General features: G+C 41.3%; 2 protein-coding genes across 2 annotated transcripts; one reads left to right on the forward strand and one right to left on the reverse strand.

Annotated features, from left to right (window-relative positions):
• Positions 1-259: 259 nt before the first annotated feature.
• pidd1 (p53-induced death domain protein 1) lies at positions 260-8,680 on the reverse strand. The gene is made up of 16 exons (XM_061077229.1): positions 8,664-8,680; positions 8,151-8,572; positions 6,706-7,119; positions 6,412-6,564; positions 6,241-6,292; positions 5,940-6,141; positions 5,565-5,714; positions 5,296-5,469; positions 5,060-5,207; positions 4,843-4,978; positions 4,602-4,752; positions 3,722-3,845; positions 3,450-3,565; positions 2,792-2,899; positions 2,331-2,527; positions 260-1,647 (listed from the first exon to the last, which is right to left on the reverse strand). Exons 1-16 carry the CDS (start codon positions 8,678-8,680, stop codon positions 1,377-1,379), a joined length of 2,835 nt encoding a protein of 944 aa, XP_060933212.1. The 3' UTR covers positions 260-1,376.
• A 2,215-nt stretch (positions 8,681-10,895) lies between these two features.
• On the forward strand, positions 10,896-17,554 carry pnpla2 (patatin-like phospholipase domain containing 2). The gene is made up of 9 exons (XM_061075980.1): positions 10,896-11,347; positions 12,399-12,631; positions 13,192-13,257; positions 14,057-14,266; positions 14,387-14,447; positions 14,826-15,014; positions 15,327-15,459; positions 15,761-15,892; positions 16,256-17,554. Exons 1-9 carry the CDS (start codon positions 11,140-11,142, stop codon positions 16,569-16,571), a joined length of 1,548 nt encoding a protein of 515 aa, XP_060931963.1. The 5' UTR covers positions 10,896-11,139; the 3' UTR covers positions 16,572-17,554.
• Positions 17,555-17,650: the final 96 nt, after the last annotated feature.

Consider the following 17,650-nt stretch of genomic DNA (forward strand, 5'->3'; position numbering starts at 1 on the left):
CGCTCGTTTCTTTATACGCAGTGGATGTATAGGGGGGATGTGGTCGTGGCGTCATCGTGACGTCTCATCTCAACCCCACGACCTTGAACGTAAAAATAGAAAATGTGCAGAGTGCAAATATGAGTGAGTGAATGGGAGCAGGCAGCAGTAATGTTTTAAAACTGTGTCGAACTGCAGGGACGGGGAAAGAGGTGGAAAGAAAGCATGAGGTATTTCTGTTTGTATCATTTTTACTCACAAGAAGCATTCAATTCATACTTTAGAAAAATCGAACATGAGTCACTGAGTCTGTGCTGCAGCTCGACTGGTTGCTAGGTGACCAAAGGCACACATGGAGGATATTTTAATCAACCGTCAAAACTGCCTCCTCCTGCACTTTGACGATTATTCAGACCTCAGAGACAGTCCCATGGCTTCTGTGTGTCCTGGACACGTACAAATAAATCATACAGAGGACAACAAATGAAATAAAAGGTAAGGCATGGTGAAAGGATTCAAATAAATAAGTGCTGTTAGTGTAATTAAACAAGTAATAAGATGAGATACTGAGGCAAATTCAGATACTGGGTCATAATTATGAGATGACACCCCAATTATGAGATGAGTGAAATTTTTGACTTTAGAAATATAATTATGCAATACAATTACTATTAAATTGGTTACACATTAATTGATGATTAAGATATATCAAGCCATCTGTGATATGCGAAAGTCAATATTTTGAGGTGCGTCAATTATGCAATATTGAGCCTGCAATATACATAAATACAATTTTTGACACTTCAGACCAAGGTCCTCACTTAATTATGAGATATCGAATGAAAATAACACTTAAACCAGAAGCCAGAGTACATAGAGAAAACAGGGAGAACATGACTCAGCACAGAAAGCCCTCGGTTCAAACAGGACTCAGACCAGGAACCTTCTTGCTGTGAAGCTACAATGCTATCCACTGCATCCCTGTGCCCATCCAAATCCTAACTAAGACAATATGATCATGGAGTAAATGTGCATGATGTCCTATAAGATTAGGTCAAAATTGTTGTTTGGTATCTCATAATTGTGAGTATTTTTATAAAGCATAACTTTTCATATTTCTTCTGTTCTCAGCAGAAACAAGCTTTTAAAGTATCAAATTACAGGTTGAGACCGTATTTTAAAAAGAGAGTAAAGTGTTGGGAAAATAAAGCCACAGACGATCATCTTCTTGCAGTTCATCCCATTCGTGATTCGTGATTGTTCCTCTCCAGGGTATATGAAAAGCTGCGGCCAGCTGGTAGCCGGCTATCATGTTTGTGAAGAGGAGAGTTTTGCGCTCCAAGACAGTTGTTTCGACAGCAGGATGAGATGATGGGGGGGAACTCTAAACAAACTGGTTACTCAAGTGTACGGCAGCCATCTGTAGCCAGCGCTGCCTCATCTACTGCTGTGCTTTCTTCCAGGGGGGAGCTTTCTGCTTCCAGGCCCAATCTCCTCAGGGACTGGGAGTACTTTCTCTTTCCTATGTTGACAATATCCTCAATCTCATCCGCAAGGTCTCTCCTGCCGCTCTCCATCATCGCATCCACCAGCTTGGACACAGCCCCTGGCCCGGCATGCCTTGCCCAGTGGAACAGCATGTCCAGCACCAATGCTCCCAGGTTGTCCCTAGTGGGGAGAATAGGACATACACAAGACACTTTACATCACGTCTCCATCTGCAGTGACAGATAAATTATGCAAGCGTTCCGACATTGAAATCTTGAACACAAAACCATCAAACACTGTATTTATAGAATTTTACATAATGTATCATTCTTCACGCCACCTCTGGGATGTGATAGAGGAGGTTTTCTGAGCGTGACTGGAAGGGGGAGGGCCAGATGAGCATCATTCTGTGTGTAATCTCCTGCCATGTCCCAGATGGCTTAGTGATGGCTGACAGTGCAGATTAAAACAATCAGAATTCTCTACCATTTCTCTCCCACTGACGTTTCCTTCAATCACGTAACATCTCACTACATTTCCTTCCCTGAGAGGCTTCGGCTGTGAAAACCCACGTGCACTGATTACATTATTCTCTTATGTAAAGTAGTTCTGCTGCAGTTTTACTCTTTTTAATCTACCCTAGGTATTGTAAAAGTTCCATAATAGGTTTATGCTCACTTTCCCATCACAGTTGAGATCTGCTTTCACATGAATGTGAATCTAACCTCTTAAACTCTTCAATGGTTCTCGTTTCACAGACATCAATTGTTTGAACACAACTTTATTTAATTTCTAGTGAATGTAACCAAATATTTTAGGCTGCATTTGTTGTGTGACAGTTTGGCAGAGTGGTTCATTCCAACCTGTGTTTATACTGGATGTGGTCCAACTCCTGGTAGCTTAAGCCAAGATTGATGCCAATAACACGCCAGTCGTGTCCTATCTGAAGAGAGATGGACAGCAGGTTGGATTCTGTCAGATAACCGCTCTCAGGGTCACCCAGGTTCAGAGGAGGATATTGAATCTCCTCCAGGATGTAACTGTTGTCTGAGTTTAAAGCCTATGGAGGAAAAACAGAGGGGCGAGGCCATTAATGCATGATTTGTTCTTATTCGTTGGTAACAAGCGTTATTTGTGTTGCCTTGGTTGAAAGATATACACATCTAGTTTTGATGCTAAACAATAATATGGATTCAAGGAACATTGTACATCATTTTTCGGGAAATTGTAAGGATATTATAAATTATAATGTCTCATACTGATTCATACACTGTCAAGGAATACAAAGTTATCATATGAAAACAGTAAAAAATAATCCACTGACAGGAAGCCTTAGCAGCAAAGTTGCGAGCCACTGGTTGTCGTGTCCTTTCCTCGTTCTCGCTACTTCCTCTGGTAGATTGCTGGGAATGTCCCCTCTATAAAAGGAAACCTGCAACAGAGGGAGAAAGCACATTCAGCGTGTTGTCTGAACAATACTTTCAAACCAATAAAGATACTCTGTACGACACATGTATAGAAATATGCAGTAAACATTATATGCAATATATTCTAACAAATAATTACTGCCTCAGGATGTTCCCCTTAAATTGGTTAATGTAGCGGTTTGTGTTAAATAATCACTTTTATGGTACATTTTTAGGCTGGGTTTTGCAATTTGGTGGATAATATAATGAAAGATTTTTAAACTATTTAACCTTCAAAACGTACTATGAATTTGGATCGACAGAGTCACACAAATTAAAAAACAATGTATTTTATTACAGTGTACAGAGGTCCTTCTGTTTTACAAAGTGTACGGTCTATACTTTTTTTTAGTTTTTATAGTGTAGGTGAGGTTGCTGTGTCCTTGCACCATATGTCCGCTATGTCATCTGGATAAGAAAGATACAAAATGTGCCCCTTGATTTACAATAGGAAAATATAAAGACTATATTTTCAGCTGCCGCACTCTTGTCTGCTGTTTATGGCGTTTGTCTTACTTGACCCCTCACTGGCCCCTTCTGACCCTGGGCTGGACAGATGTACACTTCCTTCAGATTCTTCAGGCTGGAGTAAAACACGAAACACAGTCTCCCTTGCACACAGTCTGGTCTGTCTGGATAAAACAGGAAAAAAATCATCATCGAGACTTCAAACAATAACAAAGGAAGGATAATTAATACAAAGCAACATTACATAAGACATTGGACGGAAAAGGAACATAGGAAAATAACTGTTTATTTAAGATAGGGCCTCAAAGAGGACTTCAGACCTGTGCTGATATCCAAGCCCCTCTCGAAGCCGGCGAAGAACTGCTCTCCTTCAAGTAGGTCACAGAGGTCTGAAGGCTGAGGTCCGTCATACTGCTCTGACAACGACTGTACTCGGCCTTCCACCTGGACAGGAAACATCACTGTCACTGTTCAGCATTAATGCATCAAACATAACACTGACATTCACACCACGGTGGAGAGACACAATACTGGATGGTTTGTGGGTTGGGAAATACAACAATTAACTGTGTACAATGCAGTACCAAGAACAAAAACAATGTTTATATCCGCCCTGTAAACAAAATTGTCTTAGTGAATTATATTTTCCAAAATATTGCATACGTTTTTCATTAAAAATGTTACTTGCAGACATTGCATTCAATTTTAGATTTTCACACTTCCCTTAAAACACAGATTTTGACATTTAGTTGGTGAAATACAAATGCTTGTGATGCCTATTTCACGTTCTGGCCACTAGATGTCGTCCAGTGGACATGAAGCATCATGAAAAGATATATATTTCTCAAACCACTTTGCTGAAATGGTTCAGAGCTTCATGAAGCTTCATCTCAGCATCACTAAGAATTACTGCAGAATACTATAAAGTAATCCAGACCTAACATTACAATAATAAAGCAGCCATAATAAAGATTATGTATTTTATTATTTGTGAAGCCTGAATAATAAAGTATAACTAGTTTGTTCCACATTCCTAGATCTCATGCAGGCGAGAGACTGATCTTCTAATATTCCCACTCTAAAATGTTCAAATTAAGACCTTTTCTCATAATATTCTGACTTTAAACTATAAATCTCTGATTGTTTTTCTTTTAAGTGAGTCTAATACACTGTCGTAGCATATAGATGAGAATGACCAACCTTGTTCGAAGGCAAACACTGTAGCAGAACTTGTGATGGATCCTGCTTCCGCTGGAGGACGAAGAACTGGACTTTAAACTGTTTCAGTCGTTGATAAACCTTCCTGGCCACACCGCTAACATATCGCTGAGTGGTGTACCACAGCCAGTACCTGTTACGGATGACAAAGAGCTGTGTTGATACTATGCACATATATATATATAATCAAACTACATGTTAAGATTGTATCACAGACACTTACCAGGAGAAATGTGTAATGTAGAAAACAGCATACAAATGAGTGAAGCAGAGAGACACTTGTGATGTGATGTCGGTCCAGGTTTGGGCGGTGGGGTCCCCGTGGAGCACATGCAAACAGGTCTCATCGACTGTATAGCCTGAAGAAGCATCAGACATTTAAATGTAGGCGGATACCTGCTGTTATAAATATGTATAAAAATGCACATGGCAAAGTCTACCTGTGACTCCAGGTGGCAAAGGGATCTGAACTTTGATTGGCTGCAGGAATTGCATGTTGGGAGTCTGGGAGAGGCAGAGAAGAGGGCTGACTCGGGCCTGAGGGTCACCACACAGCGCCTGCACCTCGGACACAGACACCTGCATCACCTACAGAAAATAACGCCCTTTAACATCCCTGATACCACACAGACAGACTGATGTGGTGAGTTTGCACAGGCTGCAGTGCAGTGTGTACCTGTAGTGTTATGGTCCGGGGCTGTGCGGTGCAGTCTGGAGGGAAGTGGAGCTTGATTCCAGGGTCAGAGCTGGAAACCAGCAGCGCTCCAGTTGGTGTAAGGGAGCAAGTGTCCTTCACCAGACGGGACACCGCCATAAACCAGGAGAATTGGCTCACTGAGCAGCACGCCAGCTACAGGGAGAAGACAGGGGATTCTTTGGGTTTTACAATAATGTTACAATACAACTGCATTGGTGTTTGTTTAAAGTGTGAAGTTTGTGCTTTACCCTGGCCGGACGTCCTCCAGGGTGAGTACTATGGCCCTCGCTCCCCCTCCTCAGATCAGTGGGCAGGGTGCTCCACGACTGGCCATCAAACCTCCGCACGACCACCTGCTTTCTCTTTGTTCGATTATATGGCACACACACCTGCACAGGCTGAAGGGATTTTAAAGCACGAGTTTATTAACATCATGCAGAGTGAAGAAAATATTAACCATGATTCTTGAAATAGAGATGGACCAGTGCAATACGTAGAATCTGGTATCTGTGGCTTACTGACCATATTATGACATGTCTTATATATGGAAAGCATATTTAATTCCACAATAGTGACCTGACAGAACTTATGTGGTTAAAGATGCGAATCAAATGAAAATGCACCTTGAGAAAAGTAATCCCATGGGGACGCAGTTCCAGAGGGCGACTCAGCAGGATTTCATGCTCCTCCAACCACACCCACTTCTTTTGTGGCCTTTTCTCAACCCACTCCAGTCTTGTGGTCGTCACCAGGCACCGCGGGGGGAACAGTAGCTCCCCCCCCCCGGGGAGAAACACATGACAGCCAGCAGACGAAACACAGAACCTGAAAGGCAAACAGAAACATGACATATTTAATCATGACCTTCTCAGAAATTAATGAGCTGAATGAGACAATGTTTCCATGCTGAGAGTGACACTGCACCTGTGCTGATTCGATCCAAGGTGCAACTCTGGGATTTTTCTTTCAGCTTGATCTGGTAAGAAAGCAGTAGTATAACTGAGATTGTATAGGTTGACAGCTTTTAAATAGGTATCCAGTAAGTATACATTCAAAATGATTTGAGTCAGTTAGAAGCCTTTTGTCTCTACTCACCAGGTGAAGGCGACAGAGGTGGAGGGGTTAGCGGCCGTCCCATAGGATTGTCACGAACATCTATTTTCAGCTGAGGCAGTTTGTTCAGACAATGTGGAATCAAGCGGAGGTCATTGCTGGAGATGAAAAGCTCCCTGAGCGAAAGGAGAGAGCCTGGGAAACAAAGACAAATACAGGTTTTCAAATCTCTTTAATTCTTTATTTAGGATTTTCACTTGATTCAAAAAAGGAGAACTCTTGTATATGGGTTATAACTGTTTTTCCTGACACACCCACTCACCCTTGCACCCTTACCCAAGGTCTGTGGTAGCTCTTTCAGTTTGTTGTGGGACAATTCCAGCTTAACAAGCTCCTCCAGAGAACCTATTTCCTCAGGTAGATACTGGAGGAGATTGTGCGATACGTCCAGCGCCTGCAGCGCTTTCAGCCGACCCAGACTCGGAGGAAGGGAGACCAGCTCGTTCCCCAGGAGGGAGAGGTAGGTGAGGGAGGACAGTAGGCCTATGTCGGGAGGCAGAGCTGAGAGGCGGTTGTGGCAAAGGAGCAAGGAGGACAGCGTGGGAATGTTGAGCAGGGAGGAGGGCAGACAGGAGAGCTGGTTGAAGGAGAGATCCAGGTGCACCAGGTGAGAGTGGGCGGAAATAGATGAGGGCAGAGCGGTGAGGAGGCCAGGCAGCGGGTCACCGCTCGAGTCATAAAAACGGTGTCCTATAATCAGAAAGACAAGTTGTAAGAAGCAGCAATAAGGGAGAGGAGCAAGTAGAAAACAAAGAATGATTATAGCTAGGGTTGCAAAGGGGGGGAAGTTTCCGGGAAATTCCCGGAAACTTTCCGAAAACTTTCCACGGGAATATTAAGCTCGGGAATTTGGGGAATTTTGAAAAAAAAAACTATGCAAATTAAATGCTGAGCAATAAAAACATCATTCAAAACTCTATTTCAAAGATGAATGGAATGCAGCACACGCTGCACGTTGAATTTCAACCCTCCACTGTGCATTCTTCTATTATAATAACTGCTGGGATAATTCCCAGCATCCTTCACTCTACAGCAGGGCTATTGAGGCCTGCTGTAGCGTGCAGGACTAGTCTGGTAAGTTTCGATGATATTACTCGGGAAAAATATATTAGCATTCTGATTGAGGATTGTTCATCAGTTCATCTAGCCTATTTCCATTCATTTATCCATCAATTGTAAAATATTTTTACAGACTATTTCAATTGTTTGGCTAACTATTTATATCTCTGGCACTGCATTAGTGTTTTTTTACAAACTTTTTTCTCATCTTATTCTACAGAACAATGCCATGTGCACTATCTCATGTGTGGAGGCATTTCACTCCATCCAATGTAGAAGGAAAGGCTCGGTACATTTGCAAATACTTTGCAAAGACCTTTGTTAAGAATGACACAATGATGCAGAAGCATATAGTCAAGTGCCCAAAGTTTCCTCAGGGCTCAAATCAGCCTATGACACAACAAAATGTTTATAGTTATGTCTGTATATGACAAGGTAATTACAGTTAGTATAAATTACCCACAACATTTCCAGTTTATTCCTGTTAATTCCTGTTAATTCCCATGGAAAGTTTCCAACTTTGAATATTCCCGGAATTTTGCAACCCTAATTATAGCATATAAACACAGAATTAACTTTATCACCTCAATGTCAACTAAGCCATTAAATCATCTATATGCCAACAAACAACTGATGCCACATTAAATTCCTCAGAAAAATACCCCTAACAGCCAGTGAGCGCAGTTGTGTCAGATGAGGTAGAACGTCCACTGCCCCATCCAGCCCTGGTTTGTCTTCAGAGCCCAGTCTCAGGTACTGGAGCCCCTTCAGCTGCCCGGGGACGGAGGCCCACAGCAGGGGCAGTGCGGCGGCTCCACCCTGGTACACATCCAGGGTCAGCCTTGTGTCAGTCAACACAGCAGACAGCTCCACAGAGGGAGGCAAGGGTGGAGTGAGAGACAGGACAGAGGAAGATGATGAAGAAGAAGAAAAATCTGCTGGCTGATGGACGGAGCTGCAGGAGGCGGAGGAGAGACTGGATATGGAAGGAGCACAGGTGTCCATGAGGCTGGTGGGAGAGGAAGCAGCTGGGCTCTCCTCCCTCTCTGGCTCCAGCAGCTCTGCTTGGTCTTCAGACATGACCCTGGTACTTCACCATCCAAACCGTGTCCATCCTCTTCATCAGCAGCTGCTCCTTCCTCACTGAAGTTTTGAACAGTTACCTGCTGGCTCACATGTTCTCTCTCCGCATGGTGCGACCATAAAAACTCATCATGTATTGGACATGTTAGCTGAGAGCTGGTCTGAGGTACAGTAGCTTATTAGCTAAGCACAGCTAAGTGTCAGCCTCACCATATTCACATGATTATTAGATATGATTTACACATCTGTTAGTTCGTATGGCAACGATATATATACATGTGTGTGCCGTTACTATTATCTCTTACAAGCTAATAAAGTGTCGGTCACTAACTACTGAGCTACATTAGCCTCGTTGTTGACCAACTTCTCTGTTTCGTTTACTTCCGTCAGCAAGAAGGGTTTTCAAAAGAAGCTCCAGTGTCACAAGTGGGCGTTTCTTTTCTTCACCGGACATAGACGGGCGGGGTCTATTCCGGTGTATGTGGCCAAAGGGGAGAAAACCCCGCCCGTGCGGTTGATGCTGTGTCTAACACCGAGCGCCTCGATTCAGGCACCGCCAAAGTTTCAATGCAGGGCGGGACCGTTGTGTTCAGCGTGTCTCGTCGCTGTAAGTCCCGGACAGGCCAGCGGGTGGCGCTGTTTAGTCTGATTGATGCCTGTGAGTAATTCATTATAACAGACATACATAAATAAATGATCAGCATGTGGCTCACACTGTAAATATTTCAATAAGTGAAAAATGTCCCATGTGTGTAACCTCAAGCCTTCCTTTTAAAATTCAGATTTTATATACAAAGTTTATGATCATATTATGGTGTCAGATGCCTTTTATATCATCAACTTGACCAATTCCAAAGTTAATGAGAATAATGAAATAACTATTATATCATAATGCAAAATAACAAGGGTCATTCCAGTGCTGAATGATGCCCAATTTATTTTAATTGTATCCTTGTTTCTGTGTCTACATTGGATTTTTGGCAAAACTATAAATGCAGGATTTTAACTGATCATCACAAACTACATTTCATCTTTTAAAAAATGTCAAAAGTTAATCTCTGTTGTGGAAGCCATGTTATCATGGAGACAATAATTTGTTTGATGCAGATACAGTGCGAAAGGCCAAGAGTAGTACAATGAGCTATTTGGGTTAAACAACAATAAGATCTCCTCAGATAACCTGGTCAGCTCCTGATCAGGCATAATTCAACTCATGAGACACTGTTCATCAATAATAACATCCCTTTTGGGAATCCAGGTGAGGTATTGTTAATTAACACAATTAAAATACTTAATTATTTTCCACAATTTCCCCTCATTGTAACCCCCCCCCACCCTGTGCACCATGTTTACCCTCCAAGCTCGTATGAAGAAAAGCAGAAGATGAGGGAGCTTCATTCTTTTCCCAGTCAGATTTTCTGTGTGTCTGTTTGCTTGTGGAAATATAATAAGGAATGTAGGCACAATATGAATGAAAATATGTAAGTCTTAAAAATTAGATTTGGAAACAGGATTCACAAATTAAGATAATAATACAGAACTCTATAGAAGTTTATATAATCTTGATAAAGTCAGGGATACCTCTACAAGACAATGAATTGTTGCTTTGACATCTAGATAAACTTTTAGGATTCATGTCCCCAACGGAAACTGGATCACTGCCCAAAGAAAGTGACTATTGGCTGACTGATTCTCTGAATAGTTTATTGGAGTCAGAGTTCCAATCCCAAAAGACATTTAAGTGTTATTGTTGCTGTTTCTCGTGCAGGAGATTTTGTAATCCCCTCACTGTCTCTTGTGAAATAACCTTTATTGTTTTGTAACCAGGATGTTGCAAAGAAGCCAGATGTGTGCATCTGTATTATTAGGACAGATTTAGAGACAGCTTCTCGAGCCTTATATGGTGTCCAAGTTCCTTCATGGAAATCATTTGGCATTTTAATAATGGTTTCTGTAACAAATGGACAAGAAGTGAACACAACTATTGTTGTTTTACTTAAATCTATCTGCAAACGGGAGTATCACGCTCATATTGCTCATAAATCCACAGCATTCTTCTCCATGACAACGACATTGAGGACACAAACAGACAGACACATTTAGAAAAGACACAACTAAACATGTCTCTCTTCCGGGAAGAACTCATTGGCAGCAGTCAGTCTGTTTGAGTGTCGGCTCTTTTCCCTTCCCGGGTGTGTTGGTGGCGGCGCTTGTGATTGGTCGTGTTGTCACCGCTTACACTTTCGATCGATCAACGTCATCAGCGGTGGCGATCGTGATTGGCCCGAAACATCTGCGCCCTCCTCCTGATGCTCACAACAAGAAGGTAAAACAACAACATCAGCCCGTGTTCCACTGGGTTTCTATTAAACGAGCTGAGGACAAGTTTCATGAAGACATTTGATAACGAGCTTTATCCTCCGCAGTGTTTTTAAAGGATGTGCATTTAGTAAACAGGTGTTTTCCACTGTTAGCAGGACGAACTTCTGAGTGAGATCACTTGTGGTTCTTCTGTGGTGAACACGTGTGGGTGAACTTTGCCCCAGTTACCAAAGACCTCGCCGGACCATGCCGCGGACAGCCGACGGGATGTTTCCCATCGACTCCCCGTGGAACATCTCCTTCGCCGGGTGCGGCTTCCTCGGGATCTACCACATCGGGGTGGCCAGCTGTCTGCTGGAGCAGGCCCCGTTCCTGGTGCTCAACGCCCGGCACATCTACGGAGCCTCGGCCGGAGCCCTCACCGCCACCGCGCTGGTCACCGGAGTGTGTCTCGGTAGGTTTGGTTGGGAAAGTCATGTCAGGCTATGGGGAGGATAAGCAAGGTCACATGGGGTCCTGAAGGCCTCTGTGTAATAACTAGTTATTGAGGAAGTACTCTGATTATTACACAGAACATGTTATCATACTGTGTGTTATCAGTAAAGTGTACTCAATGTACAGCTTTTTACAAGAACAGGAATATTTCCATGGTTGCATTAACACAGTCGCTGCACTTTAATGTTGTGGCTTTATTACTATGAGATCAATTTAAATGTGTTATATTCTGTTCAGTAGCTTGATCTGTGTCAAATTTAATAAACAGAGAAAAAATGTCCTGTATGGTCATCTGCACTGTAACTAGTACCTGCAGCGACAGATACTAATATAAGATCATTTGAATAGAAATCTTGATTGTAAATTTGGAAAATTGTCTTTGGATACAAAGGAGAAGGAGAAGTGGGTTAAAGGGCACAGAGACAGTTCATTCATTCAGAAATAAGCACATTCGTTCAATTATAGATACAGATGAGTGCAATGAAGGCAATAACATAAGGGAGTGGTAGTAAACATTTTCAAGATAAGCGTGTAATTATATTACATACACCACGGTCAAAAGACCAATATCATTTCCAAAATAATTTCTAAGCTTACATGGCATGTCAACTCCGCCCTCTTTAGTTCAGTGGTGCTCTTCTTATAAAGCTTTCTTAAATATTGCCATACAATAGAGAAAAGGTTTAAGTAAACATGGATCATATCCTATGGATTGATCTGTAAAAAATAATAATTGTAGGCTCTGTAAATAAAAAATTTCCATATTTAGTTGAAGACAATACTTACTATGAAATACACTAGACTCAAGCTACAATTCCTGATTTTCAGATTGTACTTCATGTGTATTTGCAGAAACAATTTCGTTCATCCACATGTCCGTGTGGATGAACAAAGTTTTACCTTTCACCTTTATCTTGTCTTTATCTTATCATGTGCAACCGCATGTCGTTACTTTCGATCTGCATGGACTTCTCAATCATCTCATAGACTTTTATTTCATGTTTTAACAGGAGAGGCTGGCGCGAGCATCATCGATGTTGCCAAAGAGGCCAGAAAGCGATTCCTGGGACCCATGCATCCCTCCTTTAATCTGGTGAAGATTATGCGTTCCATGCTGCGCCGCACTCTGCCAGACGATTCTCACCATCTAGCCAACGGGCGGTTAGGAATCTCTCTCACCCGAGTGGCAGATGGAGAAAATGTCCTGGTGTCTCATTACAACAACAAGGAGGAGGTGATACAGGTGCGTGCAACACTACTAATGTCACAGTATCTTGGGGCTGCTTTCAGATTCCAATGTTGTACAAGAACATTTTGAGAAAATATTATTAGTAACGTTGATATGATGTGCGAAAACAGTTAGGAGATTATCAAGCAGAAAAGCCATATTGTTTGATTTCAGCCTCTCAAATGTGACATATAACTGAATCTCTCTGTTTTAAATCACTGTTCACTGGAAATCTTTGGGTTTTGGACATTTGTTCAGACAGAACAAGTTGAAGACATTAGCTTGGGTTGTAAAATGTTATGGAAGGAGCTTCTCAACTGTTCTGTTATCATTTTTAGACTGTGTAATTGGGTTCGTACTTAAAAGAGAAAATAAATGATGATATCAAATATACTGAATAATGTTAAATGTTGTATCATTCAAACATCATTTACAGTGTCATTGTTTTAGTTTTATTCCACAGTTCTGTTTAAAGGTGTGAGCCCAGTTTCAATAATGCATACAAGAGCTGTTTCTTTTATCCGATTATTTTGTCTCTTAATGTTAAATATATTTTCTTTTTTGTGTGTCTGTAGGCGTGTGTCTGCAGTGCCTACATCCCGGTGTATTGTGGCCTTATTCCTCCTACACTACAAGGCGTGGTGAGAAAATAAACTATTAGTCAGCAGTTTTCCCTTATTTTAGAGCTAATTGAAAAAAATTACCTCAATGGTTTGCATTGGTTTTAAATTAAGAACTACTTATACAGTAGGTATTATTGTTGGAGAGGTGTAATGGCCAGTCTGCCTTCCTGCTTTGCTTTTCTCTCATTGTGTTTTGTTGTTGTTACATCTGTTGCTCCCCCCCCCGATCTGTAATGGCCCCCGTCAGCCCCCTCCCTTCCTCAAGAATGTGTTTGTTGTGAACGGCACATTTGGAAACAATAATTATAGAATTCCTCTGGAGTTACTGTTTGCCTGCGATCTCACACTAAAGAAGGAAGTTAAACTTGTATTCTTCACTGGACATGTTTTCCAGCGCAGAGGTTTTCTGGGTAATGTCATTGAGCAAAACTACTAGTAATGCTGCCGCCCCCCCTCTGTGGCCTTTGTGATGTGTTTTAAAAGCACACATGCGTGTCTACGCTTGGGACCACGTTGGCTCAGACTTTAAAGTTGTTATGTCCTCTCCTCTACCATCAGTGCCTCAAATACAAGAAAACTGATGTCACCCTGGTCTTATCTGTTGACACTCACAGGCAGCCTCCTCTGGGTTTAAAAGTTCAGCAGCTTCACTCAAAACAAACATTTATCACTATGCAGGCGATGATGCCACTGCAATAATTCCTGGTGATGATAGCTCTCTGGTTCAACACCCCCCTATCTTTTTAATTGTGTCCCTTTCATGCAATTAACAATCCATCACGTTTAGTCTGACGAATATTTATCTGCTGTCATTCAGCGATATGTTGACGGAGGAATCTCGGATAACCTGCCTCAGTACGAGCTGAAGAACACCATCACCGTGTCCCCGTTTTCCGGAGAGAGCGACATCTGCCCCAGAGACACGTCCACCAACATCCACGAGCTGCGATTCACCAACACCAGCATCCAGTTCACCCTCACCAATCTCTACAGAGTCTCCAGAGCACTTTTCCCGCCAGACCCAATAGTAGGTCTCCCACACACACACAGACACACACAGGAAATTGATTTGCTCAGTTGAACTGGAGTAAACTCACTTGACTTCTTTGACCCATGAAAGATGCATTCTTGTCTGTTTTGAGTGCAGGTTATGAAGACCATGTGCAAACAGGGATACAAAGATGCTCTGGACTTTTTAAAGAGGAATGGTAAGAATCATTCTTTGTCTCTTTTCTTCTCCAATGCTGTTTTTGTTTAAATGATCTTTTGTCCACTTGCCAGAAAATATTAGCACTGCACACACAGTATATTACACTGATAGTCTGTTGGAACGTAACTTATCACACGTGTTTCCTGTGAACCCAAGTCACCAAATGAATCTATTATTTTTATGTTTCATTAGGTCTGTGTTACTCATGTTGATTTGTTGATTTTTTTCCTTTATTTTAGTATTTTCCGTATTAAGCACATAAACAGCATGTCATAGCAAACTAAGATTTGTTATTAGCTGTTTAAATTGCTGGCTAATTAGATGTAATCTCACAAGTAATCATAGATTAATGAGAACTTGATTTTTTTTTTTTCAGGATTGCTGAATTTTAATGGACCTCTCAGAGACAGACCCCTGCTCACTAATGATGAGGGACATGAGCATTTTGATAAGGAGAAGACGGAAGATGAAAAGCCAAATTTAGAGGAAAAAGTATTGATGTTTCATTCAAGTTCCTCAGTCGATGAGCATATCATCGAGCACCTTCCACCAGCTCTGCACAAAGGTAAAAGCACAACAGAACTTAATTTAACTGAAACTGTTTCAGTGCCACTGCTGTAGAGTTTTGTTTATTCACTTGCTATATACATTAGTAACTATAAAAGTTTATTTTTAAATTCAGATTTTTTGTTTGGAAAACTCTATTTGTGTATTTGATTTATCCATGACCTGGCAATAGTGCTATTTAAAAAACAAAGCACATTGTATTTATTTCATAGGTTGCATTGTCCCCTGTCATGAATAGTTTTGTAAGAAGCTGGTTACCTCTGTGACTAGTTGTAGTAACCACTGGACTCCTCTTTTCTTTTCTCTGTAGCTCTTGTCGAGGCCTGTACTGAGAGGAGGAGCCTGGTGCAGTCGCTTAGCAACCTGCTTCCTATGAGGATGGCGTCAGCCATGATGCTCCCCTACACTCTCCCTCTGGAGTCTGCTGTATCCTTGATTCTCAGGTACTGAAGGACTTAATTACACCTGGCTCCAATCCCATAGTACATATTTGACATGCACTCAGAATAATACTACAGGCTCTTCTTAGAGAAAAGTGGTCTCAGACTTTTGGACACTGGTGTACATGTGTAGTTGTTTCAGGCAAAAGCCATTGCACTGTTTTTATAAACGTTTGCTTACAGATTAGTGGAGCTGACTACCCTGTAGCAGTTGTTGTATTTGCTGTAAACACATTGAAATGGCCCAAATTACTGTACAAGCCTTCTGTGCCTACCGAATAACAGCTGCATTTCCCATGTGTAGACTTCTTGAGTGGCTGCCAGATGTGCAGGAAGATGTGGGATGGATTCGCGAGCAGATATTAAAACTCCTGCAGCATGTTCTTCGCCAGGCCTCCAAAAGCATTTCCCAGCATGTGTTTTTAGAGATGAAATGGTAAGAGCATTTTAATCATAATTATCGTGATCATATTTATAATGGATACCAGTATTGTCACAGTTGGCCAGAAAAAATATTCAGAAAGAAAACACAGAAATCACATTATTATTATCTTCTGTGTTGTATATGAATGCATGACATGTCCTCATGCATAACATACTTCAATATAAAGAAGATTTGCAATGACATAAGTACAGAAGATTCTTGTATTAGTGTTTACTTTTTCTCCTTCTGTAAAAGTTTTAACAAAATGTGGGTTGTGTGACTAAACTATTTCACGTTATTTTTTTAATGGGCGAACAGAGAGTTTGAATAGCCTTTACTCATTCACATCTCTGCATGTTTGTAAATTTACTCCAGGATTTCATGTCAAATGGAGCTGCACCACTGCCAGTCACTTCCGTCCCAGATCAGCTCCACCAGCCTGTTTGCCACCTGGGTGAATGGGAGAAGCGCTTCAGTCCAGGATATCATCATGCGTCTCGACCAGTACAAGACTCAGCTTACTGGAGTTCTGTCTACAAACATGGACCTGCAAGGTTCAATGAAAAATGGGCCGACGTCACCGGCTACAAGCTCTTCATCCCTCCTCTCCACAGACGGCCTCACAATGCATAGAGTTTGTCTAAATATTCCAACTGCTGCCGACAGTGGAGACGCCATCAGCAGCCTCTAGGCTTTGGCCGCAGATGCTTCTGCCCTGAGATTCAGTCGGACTGATTCTTCATCCAGAAACATTTTTTAAATAATTTAAATCCAATTTCAATATCCGGTTACACACTGATGTTTAGATATGTTTAAGCTATGGTAGTAATTAACCATATTTACACTTTTTATACAGTATTTTAAGTCTTGAGCTACCATCAGGAAAGCTGTCAGACACAGCATGTCTGAAGGCATACACAAGTGCATTTAAACGTACCACATTCGCCCAGACAGTCATGTAAAACTTGAATTACAGGATGTTACAAACAAAAATGTGCAATTAAAGTACCATGGTTAAAATGTCTTGGGTGGAATGTTTTGGGTGGAATGTAGTCAAACCAGTAGTTAAACAGAGCGTTTCTCTCTGGTGATGAATCTCTGCTACACAAGCAGTGAAGGAGCTAAACTCTGTTTGCCACAGATAGTTACTCCATTTATTATATGCACATGTCAATGCATTGTTTTGAGAAATCTCTATGTTTGTTGTTTGTTTGAAAGCCTAATATTTCTGTACACTTATTTATATGAGAAACACAAAACTGCCTTTATCTGCTTTCTCTAGAAACTTGTTTCTATTATCTTGATTTACTTTGTTTTAAATTTAAATCTGCTTTAATGGATTTTTTTTTTAATGTGAGCGTTGATTTTGATGTTACTACAAATTCTTCAACATGTGAATTGTGATTAATCAGTCAAACGAATCAGTTAAATCTGAGTTGCACTTTCTTATTCGAGGTCACTTTATGACGTCACTCAAGTTCTAGGTAATAACCTAGCTGTGGTCAAATATTTGTCTTGTATGTTTAGAGAAATTACAACTGTGTGATGGAAGCCACAACTTGTGCCTTAAACTTTAATTAAACAAATGCCAAGTGAATGTAACATGTTCTCAAATTGTTGCAGGGAACCTTTTTATTGTGATCGTGAAATAAAACTGGCACTGTTTAACAGTAACTGCAGCTTTTTTCTTTGCAGTAGATTCTCAGATCAGTTACACAACAGTGATACTCACATTACCCAGAAAACCTGTAACTTGTAAATAAAAGTGCA

Source organism: Limanda limanda, chromosome 8 (genome assembly GCF_963576545.1).
Source record: "Limanda limanda chromosome 8, fLimLim1.1, whole genome shotgun sequence".
Taxonomy (NCBI): Eukaryota; Metazoa; Chordata; class Actinopteri; order Pleuronectiformes; family Pleuronectidae; genus Limanda; species Limanda limanda.

What these genes read in the sequence shown, in the direction of transcription:
- pnpla2 (XM_061075980.1), top strand. Translation starts at nt 11,140, where the DNA reads ATGCCGCGGACAGCCGACGGGATGTTTCCCATCGACTCCCCGTGGAAC. An exon ending in GGACTTTTTAAAGAGGAATG is followed by an intron (nt 14,448 to 14,825) that starts GTAAGAATCATT and finishes TTTTTTTTTCAG; the next exon opens with GATTGCTGAATTTTAATGGA. An exon ending in GTGTTTTTAGAGATGAAATG is followed by an intron (nt 15,893 to 16,255) that starts GTAAGAGCATTT and finishes AATTTACTCCAG; the next exon opens with GATTTCATGTCAAATGGAGC.
- pidd1 (XM_061077229.1), bottom strand. An exon ending in GCGCTCACTGGCTGTTAGGG is followed by an intron (nt 7,120 to 8,150) that starts GTATTTTTCTGA and finishes TTCTGATTATAG; the next exon opens with GACACCGTTTTTATGACTCG. An exon ending in AGTGTTTGCCTTCGAACAAG is followed by an intron (nt 3,846 to 4,601) that starts GTTGGTCATTCT and finishes TTTCCTGTCCAG; the next exon opens with GTGGAAGGCCGAGTACAGTC.